Source organism: Apodemus sylvaticus, chromosome 19 (assembly GCF_947179515.1).
Source record: "Apodemus sylvaticus chromosome 19, mApoSyl1.1, whole genome shotgun sequence".
Taxonomy (NCBI): Eukaryota; Metazoa; Chordata; class Mammalia; order Rodentia; family Muridae; genus Apodemus; species Apodemus sylvaticus.
This window is the reverse complement of record NC_067490.1, coordinates 2,626,750-2,646,629: the sequence shown is the minus strand read 5'-3', so window position 1 is coordinate 2,646,629 and position 19,880 is coordinate 2,626,750. Positions and strand designations below refer to the sequence as shown.

Genomic DNA, 19,880 nt, shown 5'->3' with positions numbered 1-19,880 from the left:
GAAGGACATCACTATGTACTTGGATGACGTCTTCAGGGTGTTAGGCAATGGAGGCGTGTCTTCTGGAAGATATTACTGGGAAGTGAAGCTAACAAACATGGAAGGCGGCGAATGGATTCTGGGGGTCTGTAGGAAAGGTGTGGACAGGAAACAGTCTTATTCTGAGAGTCCAGATAAGGGATTTTGGACTGTGGGGTGGTCTAGTAGTGGATATTGGGCCTATATTGACTCTGGCAAGATTTCATTATCTACTAGACAAACTCCGCAGAGCTTGGGGGTGTTTGTGGACTACCCTGAAGGTGACATCTCCTTCTATAACATGAGTGACATGTCCCACATTTTCTCCTTCCATGAGGATTATTTCTCTGGAACTCTTTTTCCATACTTCAGGATTAAGTCTGGAAATGTTTCAATGACTATCAGCTCCATGGCAAGTGTGTCTGAGGGGGAGGAGGGAGAGGAGGGGGAGGAAGGGGAGCAACAAGAGGAGGGCAAAGAGGGGGAAGACTCTCCATTCCTCCAGCGTGCCAGGGACACTCTGCTCCCATAGTGTGCATCACCGCCTAAGTCTTCAGTGTGACTCCTTGTGGGAGTGTAGAAGCCACAGGCCAAAGCCCCCACGAGTGCTGGAAGGGCCTGGAGCCTCACCCACTGCTCCTCAGTCTGACTCTGAACCTGACTGTTGATTCAGCGGGTGTCACTCAGGCTGGGATGAGCGGGGAAGGCATTTTCCTGCTGGTGTTAAGTGCCATTTTATTGGGTTTTGGACAGTTGTCATGCAGCAGACCGAGGGCCGAGTGGACATTGTTTTAATTTGTACATCTGGCCTTGGGCTCCTCGGGTCTGATCTGTGTCTCGGCCCTGTGACCAATGCTGTAGTGAATATGGGGGAGCAGATGTCTGACCCACGACTTCCTGACTTCTACCTTTGTTCCTGGTAATGGGATTTCTGGATCCTAGATTGTTCCTCGAAGTAGACAATGATCTCTCTGTCCATCTGTCTCCATGAACCAGCTTTATTGTTACATTTGTTTGTCTTTGTTTCTTATACAAATCCTTTGATTCCTATATTGGAGTCTCTTTTTCTTACAGAATTACATATGTAAGTACAAAAATTAATTCTTATTTTATTAATGTTGGCTTAATGTGTTTTAACTTTTTATTGTTTAGTGGTCTTTTATTTACCTATTTTCTATCAATTATCTATCAATCACCTGTCTGTCTGCCTGTTTGTCTGTCTGTCTGTCTTTAAAGAGAAGATCCCATGTAACCCGGGCTGGCTTGTGTTGGCTTGAATGCAAACATCCCCCATACATAGACGTGTTTGGATTGTTGGTCTCCAGTTGGTTGTACAGTGTTGGTAGATTTGGGTCACATGACCTGAGGAAGTGTGTCCCTGGGGCGGGCTTTGAAGCTTCAGAACAGGCATCACTCCCAGCTGCCCTCTCTGCTTCCTGCCTGTGCTCGAGGCACAAGCGCTCAGCTTCCTGCTGCTCCAGTCACTGCACTTCAGCTCTGTCAGCGTGGAGTCCTGAGTGCAACCCTCAGAGTGTAAGACAAAACACGAACAACCAAACAGACAGCCTCATCCACTTCAATCATTTCTCTTTGAATGTATTCTGAATTTATCAATAATTGCTTCTCCCAGTGAGAACTGAAAAATCAACTATGACTCAAATTGGATTAAACTGTTTTTGTGTGCCCTGTAAATATTTATATTTGTGAAACTTTATATTAAGTGTTTCCCTTTCATGCAAAATATCAATAGGACTTTGTGTTCTGTAAATCTCACAAGAGTCTCAATTTTCACTATCTATTAATAAAATTTTATAGAAACATAGTCGTGTTCTCTTATTTGTGTAGTCTGTATGAATGCCTTGGGTCTAAATGAGACAGAATTGAGCTGTTGTGACAAAATATAAGTGGACATGAAATTGTATTCATAGTCGTATTGAGAAATTGAACTGGCTGTTACAAAAGAATTAATTTATTTTGTGATTCTAGTGATCATTTTTAAAGTAAAAAATGGTGTTGTGGGGAAGTTGGTTTCGTGTTTGTAGAGAGAAAGGACAACCTCTGACCCCAACATCACACATGGGATCCCCACTGTCTCCTCATTCAGATCTCATACTGACCAAGGTTTCTCTGTCGTCCTGCTGCATTATGGGTAACTGTGGGGGAGGGCACACGCAGTGAAGGAAGAATAGAGGGTGAGGTGGAGGTGTGGATAGGTGTGGGGGCATGAGGGCTGGAGAGAGGAAGAGCTTTGGGGATTTTGCAGGGGGAGAAGAGGAGGAGTGTGTGGGGGAACTGGTTAATTATCACCCAGGGACAAGGACACATCCAGGAGTCACTGAGAAGCAGAAATGGAGTAGACATTGTGGAGATTTTGGGCGAGGTAAGGATGAGCGTAAGGACTGTACAGGGGTGGGGTGGGGACCAGAATATGAGGGATCAGTCAGGAGAGGTTGGAGGAGGACAGTACTCAGAGAGACAACTGGAATGGGGTTGGGGACAGGGACATCTCTGGGATGAGCTAGAAGTCAAGGGAAAGTCTCAGGAACTTTTACAGTGACCTATGACTCCTAGCAGTGGGGGTTATCACACCTGAAACAGCCACGCCCTATAACCAGGTAAGACTTCCAATGAAGGGATCAGGACACCAACCCAGCCACAAAACCTTAGACCCACACTTTGTCCTGCCTACAGGATGCAAAGATGGAGCAGAATCGGAGGGAGGAGTCAAGGAATGACTGGACCGGCTTGAGACCCACGGCATTGGTGGAGCCCACCCCTGTAGTATTTTTTTTTTCGAGACAAGGTTTCTCTGTGTAGCCCTGGCTGTCCTGGAACTCACCCTGAAGACCAGGCTGGCCTCGAACTAAAAACTCCGCCTGCCTCTGCCTCCCAGAGTACTAGGATTACAGGCGTGCACCACCACCGCCCGGCCCACCCCTATATTATTGATGGCACTCTTAATGATATTGTGCTATACTTACAGACAGGATCCAACACAACAGTAATCAGTGAGCTATCACCAGCAACTGATGGAAACACATGCAGAGACCCACAGTGCAATGTTTGACTGAGCTTGTGAGAATCATGTAGATGACTGAGAAGAAGGATTGTAGGATCCAGAAGGGCCAATGAGACCATAAGATCTACAGAGGAAGGCAGTTGTAGTGCTCGCCTTTAATCCCAGCATTTGGGAGGCATAGGCAGGCAGATTTCTGAGTTTGAGGGCAGCCAGAGGAATTCAGAGTGAATTCCAGGATATCCAGGGCTATACAAAGAAACCATATCTCATAAAACAATTAAACAAACAAACAACAAAGAAGAAGACCTACAGAATCAAGTAACATGGGCATATAGAGGCTCACAGAGATCGAACCGCCAACCACACAATTCACACAGGATTGACCCTCTGCACATATGTAACAGTTGTGTAGCTTGGTCTTCATGTGGGACTCCTAACAGCAGGAGCATGTGCTGTCTCTGATTCTGTTGCTTGTTTTTGGGACCCTACCTCCTACAGTTCTGCCTGTTCTAGCCTCAATAGGAAAGGAGTCTCACTGGAACTTGATATGCTAAGGCCTGTTGATACCCATGGGAGAACTCCAGTCTTCTGAAGAGAAAGGTAGGAGGAAAAGGTATGTGTGGGAGGGATGGCAGATGGGGTGTGATAGACCAGGGTGTTGGCTAGAGTGTAAACTGTGGTCAGGATATAAAGTAAATAAATAAATAAATAAATAAATAAATAAATAAATAAATAAAAGAATTTAAATTAAAAACACAGAAGCAGATCTTGGCTGGGCAGTGGTGGCTTCTGCTGTATCTCCCCACAGGCAGTTAGATCTTTAAGTTTGAGGCTAACCTAGTGTGTAGAGTCGGTTCCAGTACAGCCAGGTCTCCTTAGAGAAACCCTATGTATATAAAAACATTTTATTCATCAGAATGAGTGTGGTTATCAGTTTTGTGGTTATATTATAATTTTCTGGGAGAGAGATCATGCTAACTATTCAATGAATTCCAGTTACTGGAACAAGGACAGGCAATTTTGGAGGAAAGGCTGTTCATTTGTGTTGACAGGAAAGGAGATTAGTCTCTGGAGCCCTTCCAGAGTAATATAGATCAGATATGATAGGGGGAGACCCCATGAAACCTATAAAAGATCAAGTAAATCAAACAGGACAGGTAAAGGTTCATCTTGTCATCCTTCATATGACACGAATGAAGACTTATTACAGTTGGTTGTTGAGAAAATTAACTCAAATACAAAAGACATCTGTCTTTCACCCACTCAAGCAAAGAACAAAATTTCATCCTTAACTGATCTGTGCACCCTACAAATCCTTATGAAAATTTTAATGGTAATAAATTTTTGGTTGTGAGATTCATATGTTTCAGAATGTACAGCTCTGACAGGATTCATCTGCTGGGACGTGAACTGACCTGCTGTTCCAGCCCTCTGCTTCCTGTGCTGTCCTTGCTTCAAAAACGGCTTTAGGATTGCTACTGATTCCAGGTCATCTTGCCTCATTCAATCTTTCAGAGGGATCCAGGCAACACTTCAGTCAAGCTCTGGACCTTCCAAATAGGCAGAGACTGGATAACAGGTGCTAAATTAGCTTTCTTTTTTTTTTGTCTGCATTAATTTTTTTCTAGATTCTTTGTTTACATTCCAAATGCTTTCCCCTTTCCCGGTTCCCCCCTACCCATATGTCCCGTAAACCTTCTTCTCTCCACCCATTCTCCAATCACCTCCCTCATTTTTCTCTGTCCTTGTACTCCTCTCCAATGCTGGAACAAGCCTTTCCAGGATCAGGGCCCTCTAAACTAGCTTTCTTAAGTCTAAACAGTTTTTCTAATTTTCTTACCCCTCCTTACGTCTTTAGAGAATTTCTCATCACTGTTTTCAGCAGGAGGAAGTTGTGGAGAGTCATCATCTTGATCCCTTGGGTTTGGATGTCTGGTTGTGGTTATTTTATAAATTATAGACAACTTGAAAATGGTCATAATTTCCAACAGGAAGGAAATAGATGGGATGGGTTCCTAATTGTATTCTTAAAGAAAACATTGTGTAGCCATAATCTTAATTGATATAAATTGAAGTTACAATTTCTTATATTGGTGCAGAATTCATATATTGATACAATTTAAGTGTTAATCATATGAGGCTTAGAGCCAGTCCTTCGAATAGCTGCTTTACAAACTGTTTAAGATGATTAAGTAACACAAGTTAAAGGCCAGATAATAAACTCATGGTTATGTTAGATTCTGATTTAATTATACTAAATTGTTTTCAGTTTACCCTAATAGAAATGGCTAAGAGTAGTTAAGGTTTAACAGTTCAGAAGTACTTTATTCAATAGTCTCCAAAGCACCAAAAATCCACATAAAGTGACATTTAATGTTATTTCATTATTAAGGATCTTTTGACCATGAGATGTATCTGCTTCCAACGACTTCTCCCATTCCCTTTCAAGAAGAACAGGATGACTTTACCTCCAGGCAAGGTTGCTTATTGTGGCAAGGTAGCCACTGGACAGCAATTGCTTATATCATCTATAGATAATATACTGTCCAGAAGGACAAACAAAAGTGGGGCAGTCGACTACTATGTTCTGCCAAGACAGAGAATGCTGGTCCTTCATATTTGTTCCTTCACAAATAGTCTGCCAGATGGTTCTGGGCCAGAAGGCTGAAGACAGATACTCCAATATTATAAGAAATTATGGAGTGTCCAGGTTGTCAGCTGTCTGTATAATTGTTTTCAACTTTGGGAAGCTATGTTTGGTACTTCCTATATACTCAGATAATGTTTAGTTTGTTCTTGGATTTCTGGCAGAGTTGAGGACTGGTTGTAATCTCATAATCAAAGTCATATTGTTCAGCATTGAGAGAGAGGATATAGAGTGGAAGACATGGTTTCCAGGTGGTGTTTCAGGTCTAACCATACTTCAGGGATAGAACTGTAAGTCTGTAAGTTAGGAATGATGGTGGAGTACTCTATCTAATTGGCAAACACGATGGACTGGATATTAACTGTCACATCCTGTACCTTGTCATTTACATGTGCTCTGTGATGTCCATGATTATTATGGTTTTGTTCAATTAGTATCTGAGGGAAGAGGTTTTTAATTGAACAGAAAAGATTAGATGTAGGGGTGGTTCTGATGATTTGATCAGGAATCTCCATGTGAACTCTGAAGGTCCTTTTCCCAAATTGGTTCTTGATCTATCAATAAAGATGCCAGCTAGTGGCCCATGAGCTCCCCTGCATAGGTGGGGCTTCCAGTTTTCTTGCAGGGAGGCTAGCAGAGCCAGGGGAGGAGAAAAGATTATCCATTCTTGTGGGCAAGGTGGTGGGTGGTGGAGGAGGAGCCATCAGCCATACAAGATCTCAAGAAGACTGGCCATTGGCTGCTTCCTCAATTGGGCCTGGGGTAGCAGGTGAGATACTAGAGACATAATTAAGCTGAGGGTAGATTTAGGGGCTGAACAAGGAGAAGGTAACTGAGCAACTGCCGTAGAGGGCAGATTTAGGGGCTGAGCTGGGAGGGAAAAGAAGAGTAAGAGAGCCAAGGAAGACTGAGAAGTGCCCAGCAATTGTGTCAATATGGTGGTCTGAGAATAAGCTAGTGTGTGTGTGTGTGTGTGTGTGTGTGTCTTTCATCTGCAGATCTGAGCGAACCTGTGCAAGGCTGGTAGTGCTGTCTACCTGGAGTTTAAAGCTCAGTAGCAAAATCTCCACTCTACAGATTGTTCTACTTCAAATTAAGCAAAACTCCCCCATGTGTGCCCTCCATTTTTTTGAGACAGCGTTATCTCTGTGTAGCCCTGGCTGTCCTGAACTCACTCTGTAGACCAAGCTGACCCCAAACTCAGAAATCTGACTGCCTCTGCCTCCCAAGTGCTGGGATTAAGGGCGTGCGCACTGCACAGCTGCCTTCCATTTTTGTGTTTTACTTTATTATTCTATGTTGTCAAATTGATTACAAAGAATCACATCCTATTGTCCCTGAGTACCCACTGATACCAGTTTGCCAGAGCTAGCCCAGTAGCATATTCAATGTCACCTTTTTATGCTACAAGTGATCAAAAGCTGCCAGAAAAATGCACTCAAGAGAAGTCTTTTATTGATCCCAATGCAAAAAATTCTTTATGGGGCTGGAGAGAGGGCTCAGTGGATAAGAGTGCTTGCTGCTTTTGCAGAGGCCCTGGGTTTAGTTCCCAGCACCCATGTAACTGTGCACAAACACCCACCGCTCCATTTCCCCTGCCCTAATGCTACCAACTCTGTGAACCCAGGCACACATGAGATGCACACAAGGACATGCAGGTAAAACATGCTTCCACACTGCACAAAAGTGCATCTTTGAAGAGGAGTCTTCATCTGTTATTGGGTGTATAGTGTGGGCCTCTGTGTGAGTACAGTCAAGTGGGAACCAGTGTGTCCTGTCATGGCTCCCACATGGAGGTCACAGGATGGTGGTCAGGTCTGTTCTCACCCTCATGTGGGTCCACAATCACACTAAGGTTGTCAGGCTTGGGGGCAATGCCTTTATCTGCTTAATCATGATGTCACCTCCTGTTTGCTGCTGATCTTTCCCTCCCCCCTCCCTCCTTCCCTTCCTCCCTCCCTCCCTTCATCCTTTCCTCCCTCCTTCCCACTATTCTTTCTTCCCCCTCCCTCCCCTTCCCCTCTCCCTCCGTCTCTCACTTTCTTTCTTTCTTTCTTTCTTTCTTTCTTTCTTTCTTTCTTTCTTTCTTTCTTTCTTTCTTTCTTTCTTTCTTTCTTTCTTTCTTTCTTTCTTTCCACCTTTCCCTCTTCCTTTTCGCCTTTTCTTTTTCCTTTTGAGCGAGGAGCCCACGACAGAGGTGGCCTGGAACTGGATGTGTAGAGCAGGCTGGACTAGAATGGACTGAGATCCCTGTGCTCCACCATTGCCCGTATTACAGACATGTGCTCTGTTACTCCAGAGCTCCAGCCTGTGAGGCAGGGCTCACATAGCTCAGGCTGACCTTGAACTCACTATGTAGCTAAGGACAGCTTGTGTTCCTGATCGTCCTTCCTCTACCTTCTGAGAAGTTATGGCTGTGGTTAGGGTTAGTGTTGTTAGGGTTAGAGTTAGTGTTAGTGTTAGTGTTAGTGTTAGGGTTAGGGTTAGTGTCGTTAGGGTTTGGGTTATGGTTATGGTTAGTGTACAGTGTCAGGATCATGTGTCTATAAGAGCTGTCATCTCTGGATTCTTTATTAACACCTACTGACAATACAGCTGGCTGTGCCTTTGGTGCCCTGTGAGAAGACACCGCACATCCCCTCTGGTTTTCCTCCGTGTCCTCTAAGGCTCTCCGATCTGCTCCTGCTCATCGCCTTCACCAGTCATCCCTTTGGGAGGCATGGGGTGGGGACTCAGGAGGAGATAAGGTTTGTGATATTCAGGTACCTGGAGTCCAAGGTCCCTTGCAGGTTCCTGCTCAGTGTGTGATCTTAGGTGCTGGGTTTGTCCTGGGCTGCAGATGAGGCAGGGATTGTGGTAGAAACTACATGTTTCAGGAGGACATACCTTCCCCTCATCTTGGTAGTTACTGCAGCTAGACCTGGGCTCATGACACCATCTCTGTTTGGAGCTGTGATAGGCGTTGACATAACTCTTTTGTGTGCAGATGTGAGCCACATCTGATTGCTTAAAACAGAGGTGGTAAAGTTTTGTTGTCTTCTTTGTGTCATCTTTTAACATTCCTCAAAGTGTAGGTCTGAGAAGTGTCCCCATTGGACAGGGTGGGTGGTGAGGTGGGAGTGGGGTGTGGTTGAGGTGTTGAGGTGGGAGTGGGGTGTGGTTGAGGTGTTGAGGTGGGAGTGGGGTGTGGTTGAGGTGTTGAGGTGGGAGTGGGGTGTGGTTGAGGTGGTGAGGTGGGAGTGGGGTGTGGTTGGGGTGGTGAGGTGAACCTTCATCTCTTTCTGACCGAATGTCACATTCAGAAGGAACATATGCCCAGGTCACATTACTGTAGCTTTCAGTTTTGGAGGCTGATAGTATAATCGCTCTGTTGGCTCAAAGGGCACTGCTTGAATAGGCAGTGACACCAGCCTGTCCACTGCCACTGCCACCATCACCGAGGTCATCATCATTGTAGTCTTCATTGTCGGCTCTGGAGAGGCTGCGACAACTTGCTGTACTGCTGTCTGCTACTCTAGAGATTGATCCTGGAGTTGAGGAAAATGGATGCTGGCATTGGGGCGAGCCCAGATTAGAGCTGTGAGAGTCCCTTGGAATGGGGCTGAGGTGTGCGGAGAAGATTTGGGGTCTCCTGGGCCCCCTTGCTCCTGAGCTGTTCCTGATGAAGTCACAGCCTTTCAAAGCTGGGGGCAAAGAGAAGCAGGTAGGTGGGCACTGAAGACAGCTGGGGTGTGCAGCAGAAGCAGAGAGGAGATTGTGCTGAGTGAGTCCCAGCAGGTCACCTCCCTGGTGGCTCAGCCTGGAGACAGCTCAGAGGTCCCCTAAGTTTGTCCTTCTCAGGCCTTTAGGCTCCCTCCTCACCCTCTATCCTTCCAAACAGCAGGTGGTTTGGGAAGAAAAGAGTCTTTTCCTGTTCCTTTCAACCCTGTGTACACCCAGCTTGGTCTTTATCAGCAGAGACTATGAGGACAAACCTGTGCTGTTGGTCATGTGTGTGTGGGACCTGCCAAGTGTAAAGGAGCTATGGCAGGGGCTAGCCTGGGCTAGGGAGGTTCTGAAGACGCCCATGCGGCACTGGTCACAGTTGTGGAGCCATAGAACACAGAGGACAAGCTATTTCTGAGGGAGGGTCTGGGCATACGCTTCATGTCTTGGGGTCACAGGAAGTTTGTGGATGAGGGGGAGTTGGAGTCCTGGTGTCTACACTGAGATTTCCTCAAGGCTCTGAGACAGGAAGGGCCTATATTTCTGAGTAGAGCTTAACTTCCCCTAAGCTGGGGCTGAGGTGGGAAGGAAAGGGAGAGCTTCCTCTTAGATGACTTGGATGTTCCCAGCCGCCCAGTCTTCTGAAGGTCTGACAGGAGTCGCTTGTGTAGAGCCTTCACCCTGTGAGCATGGATGTGTTTTAGTCCTGTGGGCTGATCTCTACTCTGAGTCATGATGTCTCTGATGAGGGGTCCGACATCTCTGTGTAACTTGCCTCTTATCTTCTGCCCTGTATTTCTCTTCAGCTCCAAGGACATGGGAAATCGCTACAAGTCCTCTCTGCTCTTCAGTGTCTCTTGCCTGGTTGTCCTCACACAGCTGCTTACCTGGGTGACCACAAGTGAGTCTGTCCTGCTCTCTCTTCCCATGACTCTCTGCAGTGGGTAGGATCTGCCAGGTGCTCTGTAGATCAGATTTGCAGGAGCCTCACTTAAACATGTCACCCACAATTTCCCCAACTCTCTATTTCAAGTGAGTTAGTAATAAAAATCTTTGGTGGGAATACCTGCATTTGCCTTTGAGAGGCCAACACTGGAACATTGTGAGTCCTTGGCCAGCCTGAGCACCATAGCCAGACCCTACCTAGGGAGCATAGTTGGGATAGCCTTCGACTGGTAGTGTGCTGGGGTGTGAGGAGTGTCAGAGGCCAGTGTTGACTGCATCAGAATGACCCAGGGAGAGAGGAGCAGGAGCAAGGTGGGGAGGACTGAGTTGGGAGCAGGGCCGAGGTCCCAGTGGTCCCTGGTGAGAAATGTAGAGTCAGGACTAACTTTGAGCAGACCAGGGACATCCTTTGACACTGTGTAAGAGTCACAGACATAGGGGTCAGGAGACAGCACACGGGTGTCCTGCTCTGTCCGGTGGCAGCAGTGTGCTAGACACAAACAGAGCAGTGCAGAGAAGCAGGGAGCTCTTGGGAACACAGTGCCTGTGTCAAAGTCCTTCAGGTTTAGAGGGCCAAGGGTTCCCAGAGTGAGTCAGACAATCTTCCTTCTTTATCAGAAGTGACTGGGGCACCTGGTATGCAAGTGGCTGTTTCAGAGAAGTGTCCTTTGGTTCTGTATACTTTATTTCATGTGCATGGGTGTTTTTCCTAAATGTATGTCTGTGTAACACCTGTATGCCTCATGCCCACAGAATCCAGGAGGGAGTTACACATAGTTATGAACCATCCCGGTGGTGCTGGGAATTGAACCTGCATCCTCTGGAGGAATCTCCTGTATATTAACCATTCAGCTATCTCTTCAGCCTTGACTCTATGTTTTAATATTCACATTATTCAGTGGATGAAGAAATTGGCTGATAACATGATTTAGGGCTGGGTGTTGGGACTTTCCTGGGTCTTGTATGACACCAGCTAGTTATACCTGTATCTCCCAAAGTGTGACCATGTAACCAACTGTGTGAGCGTCTGTGGTGATCTTTATAAATGTATGCTCTTTAACCCACCCAAACATACTGAGGCTAGCACTCTCAGTGAAGATTCAGTTACCTGAAGTGCATCTGGTGACCAGGTCCATGCAAGCTTTGAAAAGAACACACAAAAGATTGCTTCATGGAAGGGTCTGGGTCCAGGGTCACAGGCAGAAAAAGCTTTTCTTTTTGCACCATTTATGAGGTGCACTGCTATGTCCAAAGATAACTTGAACATTAGTGCATTAGTCATGGATGTCTACTGCACATGCCCAGAGCAGCCCCATCCATCGCTTGCTTTCTGCTGGGATGATATCCCCTCGGAGTGTGTTCTCTGCATCGTCCTGTGTCTCTCCCGCCTCTCACTGCCACATCTGTGTCCACAGAGCAGTTCCGGGTCTTTGGTCCCTCAGACCCCATTGTGGTTGCACCAGGTGGGGAAGCTGTCCTTCCCTGCTCTGTGTTTCCAGCCATGAATGTGGAGAACATGGACGAGCTGAGGTGGTTCCGTGACAGATTCTCAGAAGCAGTACTTGTCTACCGGAACCAAGAGGAGCAGAAGGAAGGGCAGATCGTTGCATATTCACGCCGCATCTCCCTGGTGAAGGACCAGTTCCATCAAGGCAAGGCTGCTATCAGGATCCAAAATGTCCAGCCATCAGATAGTGGGATATACGTCTGCCACTTCAAACAGGGACTGTTCTATGAAGAGGCCATCTTGGAACTGAAGGTGGCAGGTTGGTTAACTGATCCCTGTTCTATAATTCTTGGGTGACCTGTGTGTGGGAGGACATGGAGGGGTCACAGCATGCAGCCCCTTACTTTCTTGTGTGTTCTGAGAGATGTTCTCATGTCGGCCAGACTCCTTGCTGTGCAGTGCTGGGCTCACACGGATGCTACGGTCTCTCATTTTTATCTCTACTTATTTCTAGTTTCACATGTTGAGCTGAGAAATAGGTAGTGCATTCCTCCATAGATTAATTCAACCCAAATTCTATACATGGATCTCCTAAAGTGTGCTGTGTCTAGTTCTGTGGACCAGGGGTCCTGTTTGCATTATGAAAATACCCGCTGTGGTAACGTATAGTTTAGAGATGTCGGCAGGAAAGTCGCTGTGTGTCAGTGAGCAGTCAGTGAGAAGTGGCGGTTAATTCTAAAGGGAAGTCATTGAGGAGAAAGAGGAAGGATGCTCAGGGTCTGTCTTCCCTGGAGAGGAGAGCTGGGTTTGAGCCTGCTATGAGGGTCACAGGTGTATGGATAATGAACAGATGGAGTGTTGGTTCCCATCTCAAGGCTCCTGTGTTCAACTTCCTTCATTTTCCTCAGGATAAAGGAGTGTTCTGTTCCCCACAGTGGGCTCTCTTATCTATACTCTGTCAGGCAACAGGGACTCAACCTAGTCTCAATCCAGGAATTCTTTCCCCTTCAATCACCATCTGCCCTGTGAAGGGTTCCCATGAGTCACATAGTTGCTCCTGGGGTCCCTCAACATAAAGTGGCTCCTAGGTGTTCACATCTGTCCTCCTGCAGCGATGGGCTCTGTCCCTGAAGTGCACATCAAAGGTCCAGAAGATGGTGGAGTGTGTGTTGTGTGCATGACTTCAGGGTGGTACCCGGAGCCTCAGGTGCATTGGAGAGACTCCAGAGGAGAGAATCTCCCAGCATTCTCTGAGATCCACACTAAAGATGCTGGAGGACTGTTCAGCACAGAGACCTCGCTGGTGGTGAGAGACAGCTCTGTGGGGAATGTGACCTGCTCCACCTTCAATCCCATCCTGGGTCAGGAGAAAGCCACGCCCATGTTCATCCCAGGTGAGATCCGTCTGTCACTGTACAGAGCCCGGGTTGTGACGGTCTTCCTGGAGTGTGCTGGGTTGCCTGTCCTCAGGTTCACCCAGCTCTGGCTCTCTGCCTGGGCCACAGAGCCCTTCTTCCCTCAGGCCTGTCACTGGAAGACAGCTTTCTTCGTGACCCTGACCATGACGGGACTTCTAGTCTTAGGGACAAGCTATCTTCTCAAAAGAGAACATTCTGCAAGGTTGGAGGTGCAGCTGGAATGGGGGAACCTTCAGCGTGAGAAGGATGCGTTACAGAAGACAAAGGCAGATGCTCTGAGGACTACTAGTAAGTCACCATAGCAGAGAAGGACAGGGTCATAGCCCCCAGGAGGGTCCAGAGTTCTGAGATCAGAGTAGTGGGCCAAAGAAAACCCCAGAGAAGATGGCTGGAGTCTTTTGGGTCAGGTGGTCTGTAGTCCAGAGTATCAGGAACCCAAACTGTGTTTCCTTTCTTCCTGCCAAGTATACAGACTCCATCTCCTCTCCCTTTTCAGGCGCACTCAAGGAGGAGCTTGGTGAGTGCTGATTTTCCTCCTGAGCCCTCTGCTCCCCTCAAGAACCCAGTAGCTCTCTTGACTTCTGTGTGTTGCTTTTCAGATCAGAGGAAAGCAGCCTACAGTGCAGGTGAGTGACAGCCCCAGTGTCCCATGGTTCCATGTGTGTCCTCTCCTTGATGCTAGGCAGAGTGGGATCCCCTTCTGGGATCAGAATTCGAAGCTTCTGGTAGGTGGATGTCTGGTGTTTAGGCTTCTTCTGATCTCTGCCCAGAACTGGAAAACGGCTATGTGCTTGTCCATGAGTCTTAACTTAACTAATCCCCGATGTGTTTATTGCTGACTTTTAGCGCGGCGGCAGCTCTTGAGTGTGGTCTGTACCTGGAAGCAGACAGTAGTTTTAAAATTTCATTAAAGAAAGTGTCTTGGTTAGGATTCTACTGCTGGGATAAATACTGCAGCCACATGCATCTTGGGGAGGACAGGGTTTCCTCTTCTTACACATTTGTACAGCAGAGTCTATTGTTGAGAAAAGCAAGGGCAAGAACTCACAGCAGGGCCTGGAGCCGGAACTGAAGCAGAGACCACAGAGGAAGGCTTCTTGCTTGCTTGTTGCCAATGTCTTGTTCAAGCTACTTGATTCACTCCAGGACTCCCTGCCTAGGGTTGGAACTGCCCACAGTGGGCAGCCCCTCCCACACCAATCATTAATCACGAAAATGCCCCATCGCTGTGCCTACAGCCATTTGCTGGAGATATTTTCTCAGTTGAGGTTCCCTCCTCTCAGATGACTCTAGTCTGTCTAAATGATAGCCTCTCGGGCTCTGTTCCCTTAACTCCGGAAGGTTTTGATCAGGTGATGGGCAGAGGCCAGGGCCACTGACCTCAATGGGAAAGGGATGGTAAGCTGGGTGTTGCTGGCCTAGCTTTAGAGATAGTTTACCTGAGGAACTCTGGGTACTACATTCAAGAATTCGCTTCATGTCCAAAATTGCTGATGTCAAATGCTTTCTGACAATTGTGGAATAACTTTACTATTCTCTACGATAGTATCCCATTTACCAAGGTTTTATTGTTAACTATTTTTTTTTCTGTTTGGTTTTAGAAATACATGCAGCTATTGTACAGCTAGAGCTGTCCACCACAGAACAGGGGGCAGTGGGGGAAACTCACCCTACAATTCCATCTTTTGCATCTGCGGACCAGGGAATTTCCCATAATACTCTGGTGCTTCTGCAGCTTGCAGGATCAGGCACCTCAGGGTCCCCTCTCCTCCTAGGCATAGCCTCACCTTTAGAATGGACAGAGGAAGGTTAGCAGACTCTTTGAGTGGGGCAGTTCTGAATGTGTTCTCACCAGAGTGTGTTCATTTCCAGCCTGGAGGAAGGCCCAGCTGTATGCAGGTATGTGACCCTGTAGACTGCCTCCTCCTGGGCAGAGCACATGTCTCAGTTATTTTCTTCTGCTGTGATGAAACATCAAGACCCAAGCATTTCCTCAGGGAGGAAAGCGTCTACTTGACCCACACTCCCAGTCCATGTTCACAGCAGGTCAAGGCAGGAACTGAAGCAGGCAGGAACCTGGGGGCAGGAGCTGAGGCAGAGGCCATGGAGGAGTGCTGCTTGGCGGAGTGCCCCTGTGGCTTGCTCAGCGTCTTTTCTCCTATGTCCTCCAACCACCTGCCAAGGGATGACAGTGCCCACATGGCTGGGTTCTCCCATATCTGTCACCAGTCAAGAAAGTGTCCCACAGACTTGCCTCCAGGCCAGTGCTATGGAAGCATTTTCCCTATTCATGTTCCTTGTTCCCAGATGACCTACCTGTGTCTAGCTGACACAGAAGCCAACAGGAAGTAGTTGTCAGCATCTTGAGCTGTCAGAGGCTCTTCCCAAAGGAGACCTGCACAGGACAGGGCCCATTAGCATTCTGCCATGCAGGCAGAGTGGGCTTACGAGTCTCCTCTCCCATGGTCTTACAGAGAATTATTGGTTACTAGGAAGGAAGAAGCAAAGGGCTCTTACTATCCCTTTCCCAGGTTGTGTTTGGTGTGTGTGTGTGCACGCATGTGCTCGTGCGTATGTGTCTATTCATGAATTTGTGTGTCTATGTGCATATGCATGTGTGTATTATTATGTGCGTATTCATGTGTGTGTGTGTGTGTGCATGTATATTATTAGGGTTATTGAGTGTGTATGACAGGTACATTGCCCCACAATTCTCGTGTCTGTGTTTCTGAGGACCTATGCTGACCAGATGGGTGTAGGCTGTCAAACCCCTCACATGACCTATGCTTCTCTTCTAGATTGGCGCAAGGAGCATTTCCAGGCCTGTGAGTGTCTCTGTGTTTCTTTTTTTTTTTTTTATGAGACCATTCATTTTTTTTTATTCGATATAATTAATTTACATTTCAAATGATTTCCCCTTTTCTAGCCCCCCCACTCCCCGAAAGTCCCGTAAGCCCCCTTCTCTTCCCCTGTCCTCCCACCCACCCCTTCCCACTTCCCCGTTCTGGTTTTGCTGAATACTGTTTCACTGAGTCTCTGTGTTTCTTAGGGACTCCTTCTGTCCTTCCTGTGGCTCTCGTCCCTCCTTTGTTTCTCTGCGGTGACCCAGGTGGTGACAGCTTCGGTAGTGTGGGTGGCAGACGTGACCTTCCCCTTCTTGCAACTTAGAGTCTCGAGCTACAAGGCTCTCATGTGAGGGACTTATCCTGCTAGAAGAAGTTTGGACACTTTGAGATGGAGGGGGCAGCTGTAGCCTCTTCTGGGTGTTGGATAGGAGCTCCCATGACTGGTAACTCTCTCTACAGGGACTGTCACTCTGGATCCAGCCTCTGCCCACCCCATCCTTGACGTCTCCCAGGACCGGATGAGAGTGACCCGGAAGGACACCACTATGTGCTTGGATGACCTCTTCTGTGTGTTAGGCATCGAGGGCGTGCCTTCTGGAAGATGTTACTGGGAGGTGAAGCTAAGGAACGGCGACAGCAGCAAGTGGACTTTGGGGGTCTGTAGGGAAGGTGTGGACAGGAAAGGCTATTTCTCAGAGTGTCCAGATAAGGGGTTTTGGACTGTGGGGCAGTCTAGTAGTGGATATTGGGCCTATATTGACTCTGGGAGGGCTTCATTATCCATCAGGCAAGCTCTGCAGAGTGTGGGTGTGTTTGTGGACTACACCGAAGGTGACATCTCCTTCTATAACATGAGTGACATGTCCCACATTTTCTCCTTCCATGAGGATCCCTTCTCTGGGACTCTTTTTCCATACTTCAGGCTTAAGTCTGGAAATGTTTCAATGACTATCAGCTCCATGGCAAGTGTGTCTGAGAGGGAGGAGGGAGGAGAGGGGAGGAAAGGTAGGAAAAGAAGTAGGAAGGGGAGGAAGGGGAGGAGGGCAAAGAGAGGGAAGAACTCAGCTTTGCATCCGCTGAAGGAGTCTCCGAGGCCGGCAGTGGAGGGCCTGGTTCCAGGCTCTTGTGTTGTGGACTCTCTCCCAGGGGAAGACTCTCCTTTCCTCCAGCGTGCCAGGGACATTCTGCTCCCATAGTGTGCATCACCGCCTAAGTCTTCAGTGTGACTCCTTGTGGGAGTGTAGAAGCCACAGGCCAAAGCCCCCACGAGTGCTGGAAGGGCCTGGAGCCTCACCCACTGCTCCTCAGTCTGACTCTGAGGCTGTGGCTGTGGCTGCAGCGAGGCCATGCTGTGTGTCAGGTGGTGGAGGATAAGCCCTGACTGTTGTTTCAGCGGGGGTCACTCAGGCTGGGATGAGCGGGGAAGGCATTTTCCTGCTGGTGTTAAGTGCCATTTTATTGGGTTTTGGACAGTTGTCAAGCAGCAGACCGAGGGCCGCGTGGACATTGTTTCAATTTGTACATCTGGCCTTGGGCTCCTCGGGTCTGATCTGTGTCTCGGCCCTGTGACCAATGCTGTAGTGAATATGGGGGAGCAGATGTCTGACCCACGACTTCCTGACTTCTACCTTTGTTCCTGGTGATGGGATTGCTGGATCCTAGATAGTTCCTCGAAGTGGACGATGACCTGTCTGTCCATCTGTCTCCATGAACCAGCTTTATCATTATATCAGAATCTGCCTTGGATTCTTACACAAATCCTTTGATTTCCACATTGGCGTCTCACTCTCTTACAGAATTACACATATGACTACAAAAATTTATTTATATTTTATAAATGCTGGCCTCATGTATTTTAACTTTTTATTGTTTAGTTGTCTGTTATCATCTATCTATCTATCTATCTATCTATCTATCTACGTATTAATTATCTGTCTGTCTGTCTTTAAAGCGAAGATCCCATGTAACCCGGGCTGGCTTGTGTTGGCTTGAATGCAAACATCCCCCATACATAGACGTGTTTGGATTGTTGCTCTCCAGTTGGTTGTACAGTGTTGGTAGATTTGGGTCACATGACCTGAGGAAGTGTGTCCCTGGGGCGGGCTTTGAAGCTTCAGAACAGGCATCACCCCCAGCTGCCCTCTCTGCTTCCTGCCTGTGCTTGAGGCACAAGCGCTCAGCTTCCTGCTGCTCCAGTCACTGCCCTTCAGCTCTGTCAGCGTGGAGTCTCCTCGTCTGGAGCAGCCGAGTCCTTGCAACAGGACAAGATGGTGCAAGGGTTCCTCTCTCTTGTGTTCTTGTGGAGGCCATTTCAAGGTTAGCTCGAATTTGGTCTCCTTGGTGGAGAGTCTCATAGAAAACTACCCAGTTGTGTCCTATGAACCCAAGGTCACTATGTCCCAGCTAGCTTATCCCGGCTTCTGTAAACTACCTGCTTGTGTGAAAGTGCTGAGTGAGATACCAGGACCAGGTTTTGTACATCCAAAATCCCCATGCTCTTGACACTTGGGGCTATCTCTGGGTCCATGAATCCCTGAGTGTGGTCCCACCCAGCTGGGACACAGACTTTCACTAGGGGATAAACTGTGTCTAAGCGGCCATATCTAGAGGGCTCCTGGAAGCACTAAGTCAAAGAAACTCCCCCATGAATCGCCTTGGTCATGGCGTTTAAGAAGAGGCAAAGGAAAGTAATGAACCGAGAGATGTGTGTCAGGGTTGCGGGGTCTTCTGTTTCCCTCACGGTTAATGAGTGTCGGCTAGTCTGTAATGCCAACTTCACACACACTAGAGTCATTTTGTGAGAGGAAAAGACCTTCCACTGACAAAATGCCTCCATCAGGAGGGCCTGCAGACAAGCCTGTTGGGAATTTTCTTAATCAGTGATTGATGTGTGAGGCCCCAACCTGTTGTGATGGCGCTGCTACTCCTGGAATGCTGTTCCCGTGTGCTATAAAAGAAAGCAGGCTGAGCAAGCTGGGGGAGAAAGCCAGGAAGCAGCCTCCTCCATGACCTCTGCATTAACTCCTGCCTCCAGGTTCCTGCCCTGCTGGAGTTCTTATCCTGACTTCCTTTGATGATGTGTTGTGATGTGGAAGCTTAATTAAAAAAAAAAACAAAAACCTTTCCTCCCATGGTCTTATGATCATGGTGTCTTATCCCAGCAGAGAAGCCCTAAGCAAGAGAGGGTGTACTTGTTCTGTTTTTGAGAAATATGTGGCAGAATTCAGAAATTAAGTAGTGAGGACCCAGCTCCACTGGAGAGTACTTGACACACATGTGTGAGGCCCTGGGTGCAGTGCTCAGTCTGTAAAACAAAACAAAAGCAACCAAAATAGTTAGCTTTATCAACTTAAATAATTTCTCTTTTAATATATTCAGAATTTATTAATAATTGTTTCTCATGCTGGAGTGATGGCTCGGTCGTTAAGAACACTAACTGCTCTTCCAAAGGACGAGAGTTCACGTCCCAGAAACTCCTTGATGGCTTACCGCTGTCTGAACTGTAATGGGAGGCTGGAGAGATGGCTCAGTAGTTTGGAGCAATGACTGCTCTTCTGAATGTCCTGAGTTCAAATCCCAGCAACCATATGGTGGCTCACAAGCATCCGTAATGAGATCTCTTCTGGAGTGTCTGAAGACAGCTACCCTACATTCACATATAATAAAAATCTTAAAAAATAATGTTTCTCACAGTGAGAACTGAAAAATCAACTATGACTCAAATTGGATTAAACTGTTTTTGTGTGCCCTGTAAATATTTAATGTAATTTTATATTAAATGTTTATATTTCATGTAAAATATCAAATAGTACTTTGTGATATGTAAAAATTGTGA

At 47.2% G+C, this 19,880-nt stretch overlaps 2 protein-coding genes across 2 annotated transcripts in view; both read left to right on the top strand.

The window, feature by feature from the left end:
* Nucleotides 1–631, top strand: part of LOC127670110 (butyrophilin subfamily 3 member A2-like) — an 8,101-nt gene extending 7,470 nt beyond the window's left edge. Inside the window, exon 8 of the mRNA XM_052164428.1 lies at nucleotides 1–631. This exon is cut by the window's left edge and continues 73 nt beyond it. Coding sequence (XP_052020388.1) covers nucleotides 1–550 — 550 coding nt within the window. The 3' untranslated portion in view covers nucleotides 551–631.
* The window catches only part of LOC127669820 (butyrophilin subfamily 3 member A1-like), a 26,075-nt gene extending 8,397 nt beyond the window's left edge, over nucleotides 1–17,678 (top strand). Inside the window, exons 2-10 of the mRNA XM_052164039.1 lie at nucleotides 10,196–10,290; nucleotides 11,750–12,100; nucleotides 12,894–13,175; nucleotides 13,287–13,487; nucleotides 13,696–13,716; nucleotides 13,799–13,825; nucleotides 15,072–15,098; nucleotides 15,998–16,024; nucleotides 16,505–17,678. Of these exons, the coding sequence (XP_052019999.1) occupies nucleotides 10,206–10,290; nucleotides 11,750–12,100; nucleotides 12,894–13,175; nucleotides 13,287–13,487; nucleotides 13,696–13,716; nucleotides 13,799–13,825; nucleotides 15,072–15,098; nucleotides 15,998–16,024; nucleotides 16,505–17,241 (1,758 nt within the window). The 5' untranslated portion in view covers nucleotides 10,196–10,205 and the 3' untranslated portion in view covers nucleotides 17,242–17,678. The remainder of the gene's footprint in view (nucleotides 1–10,195; nucleotides 10,291–11,749; nucleotides 12,101–12,893; nucleotides 13,176–13,286; nucleotides 13,488–13,695; nucleotides 13,717–13,798; nucleotides 13,826–15,071; nucleotides 15,099–15,997; nucleotides 16,025–16,504) is intronic.
* The last annotated feature ends 2,202 nt before the right edge of the window (nucleotides 17,679–19,880 follow it).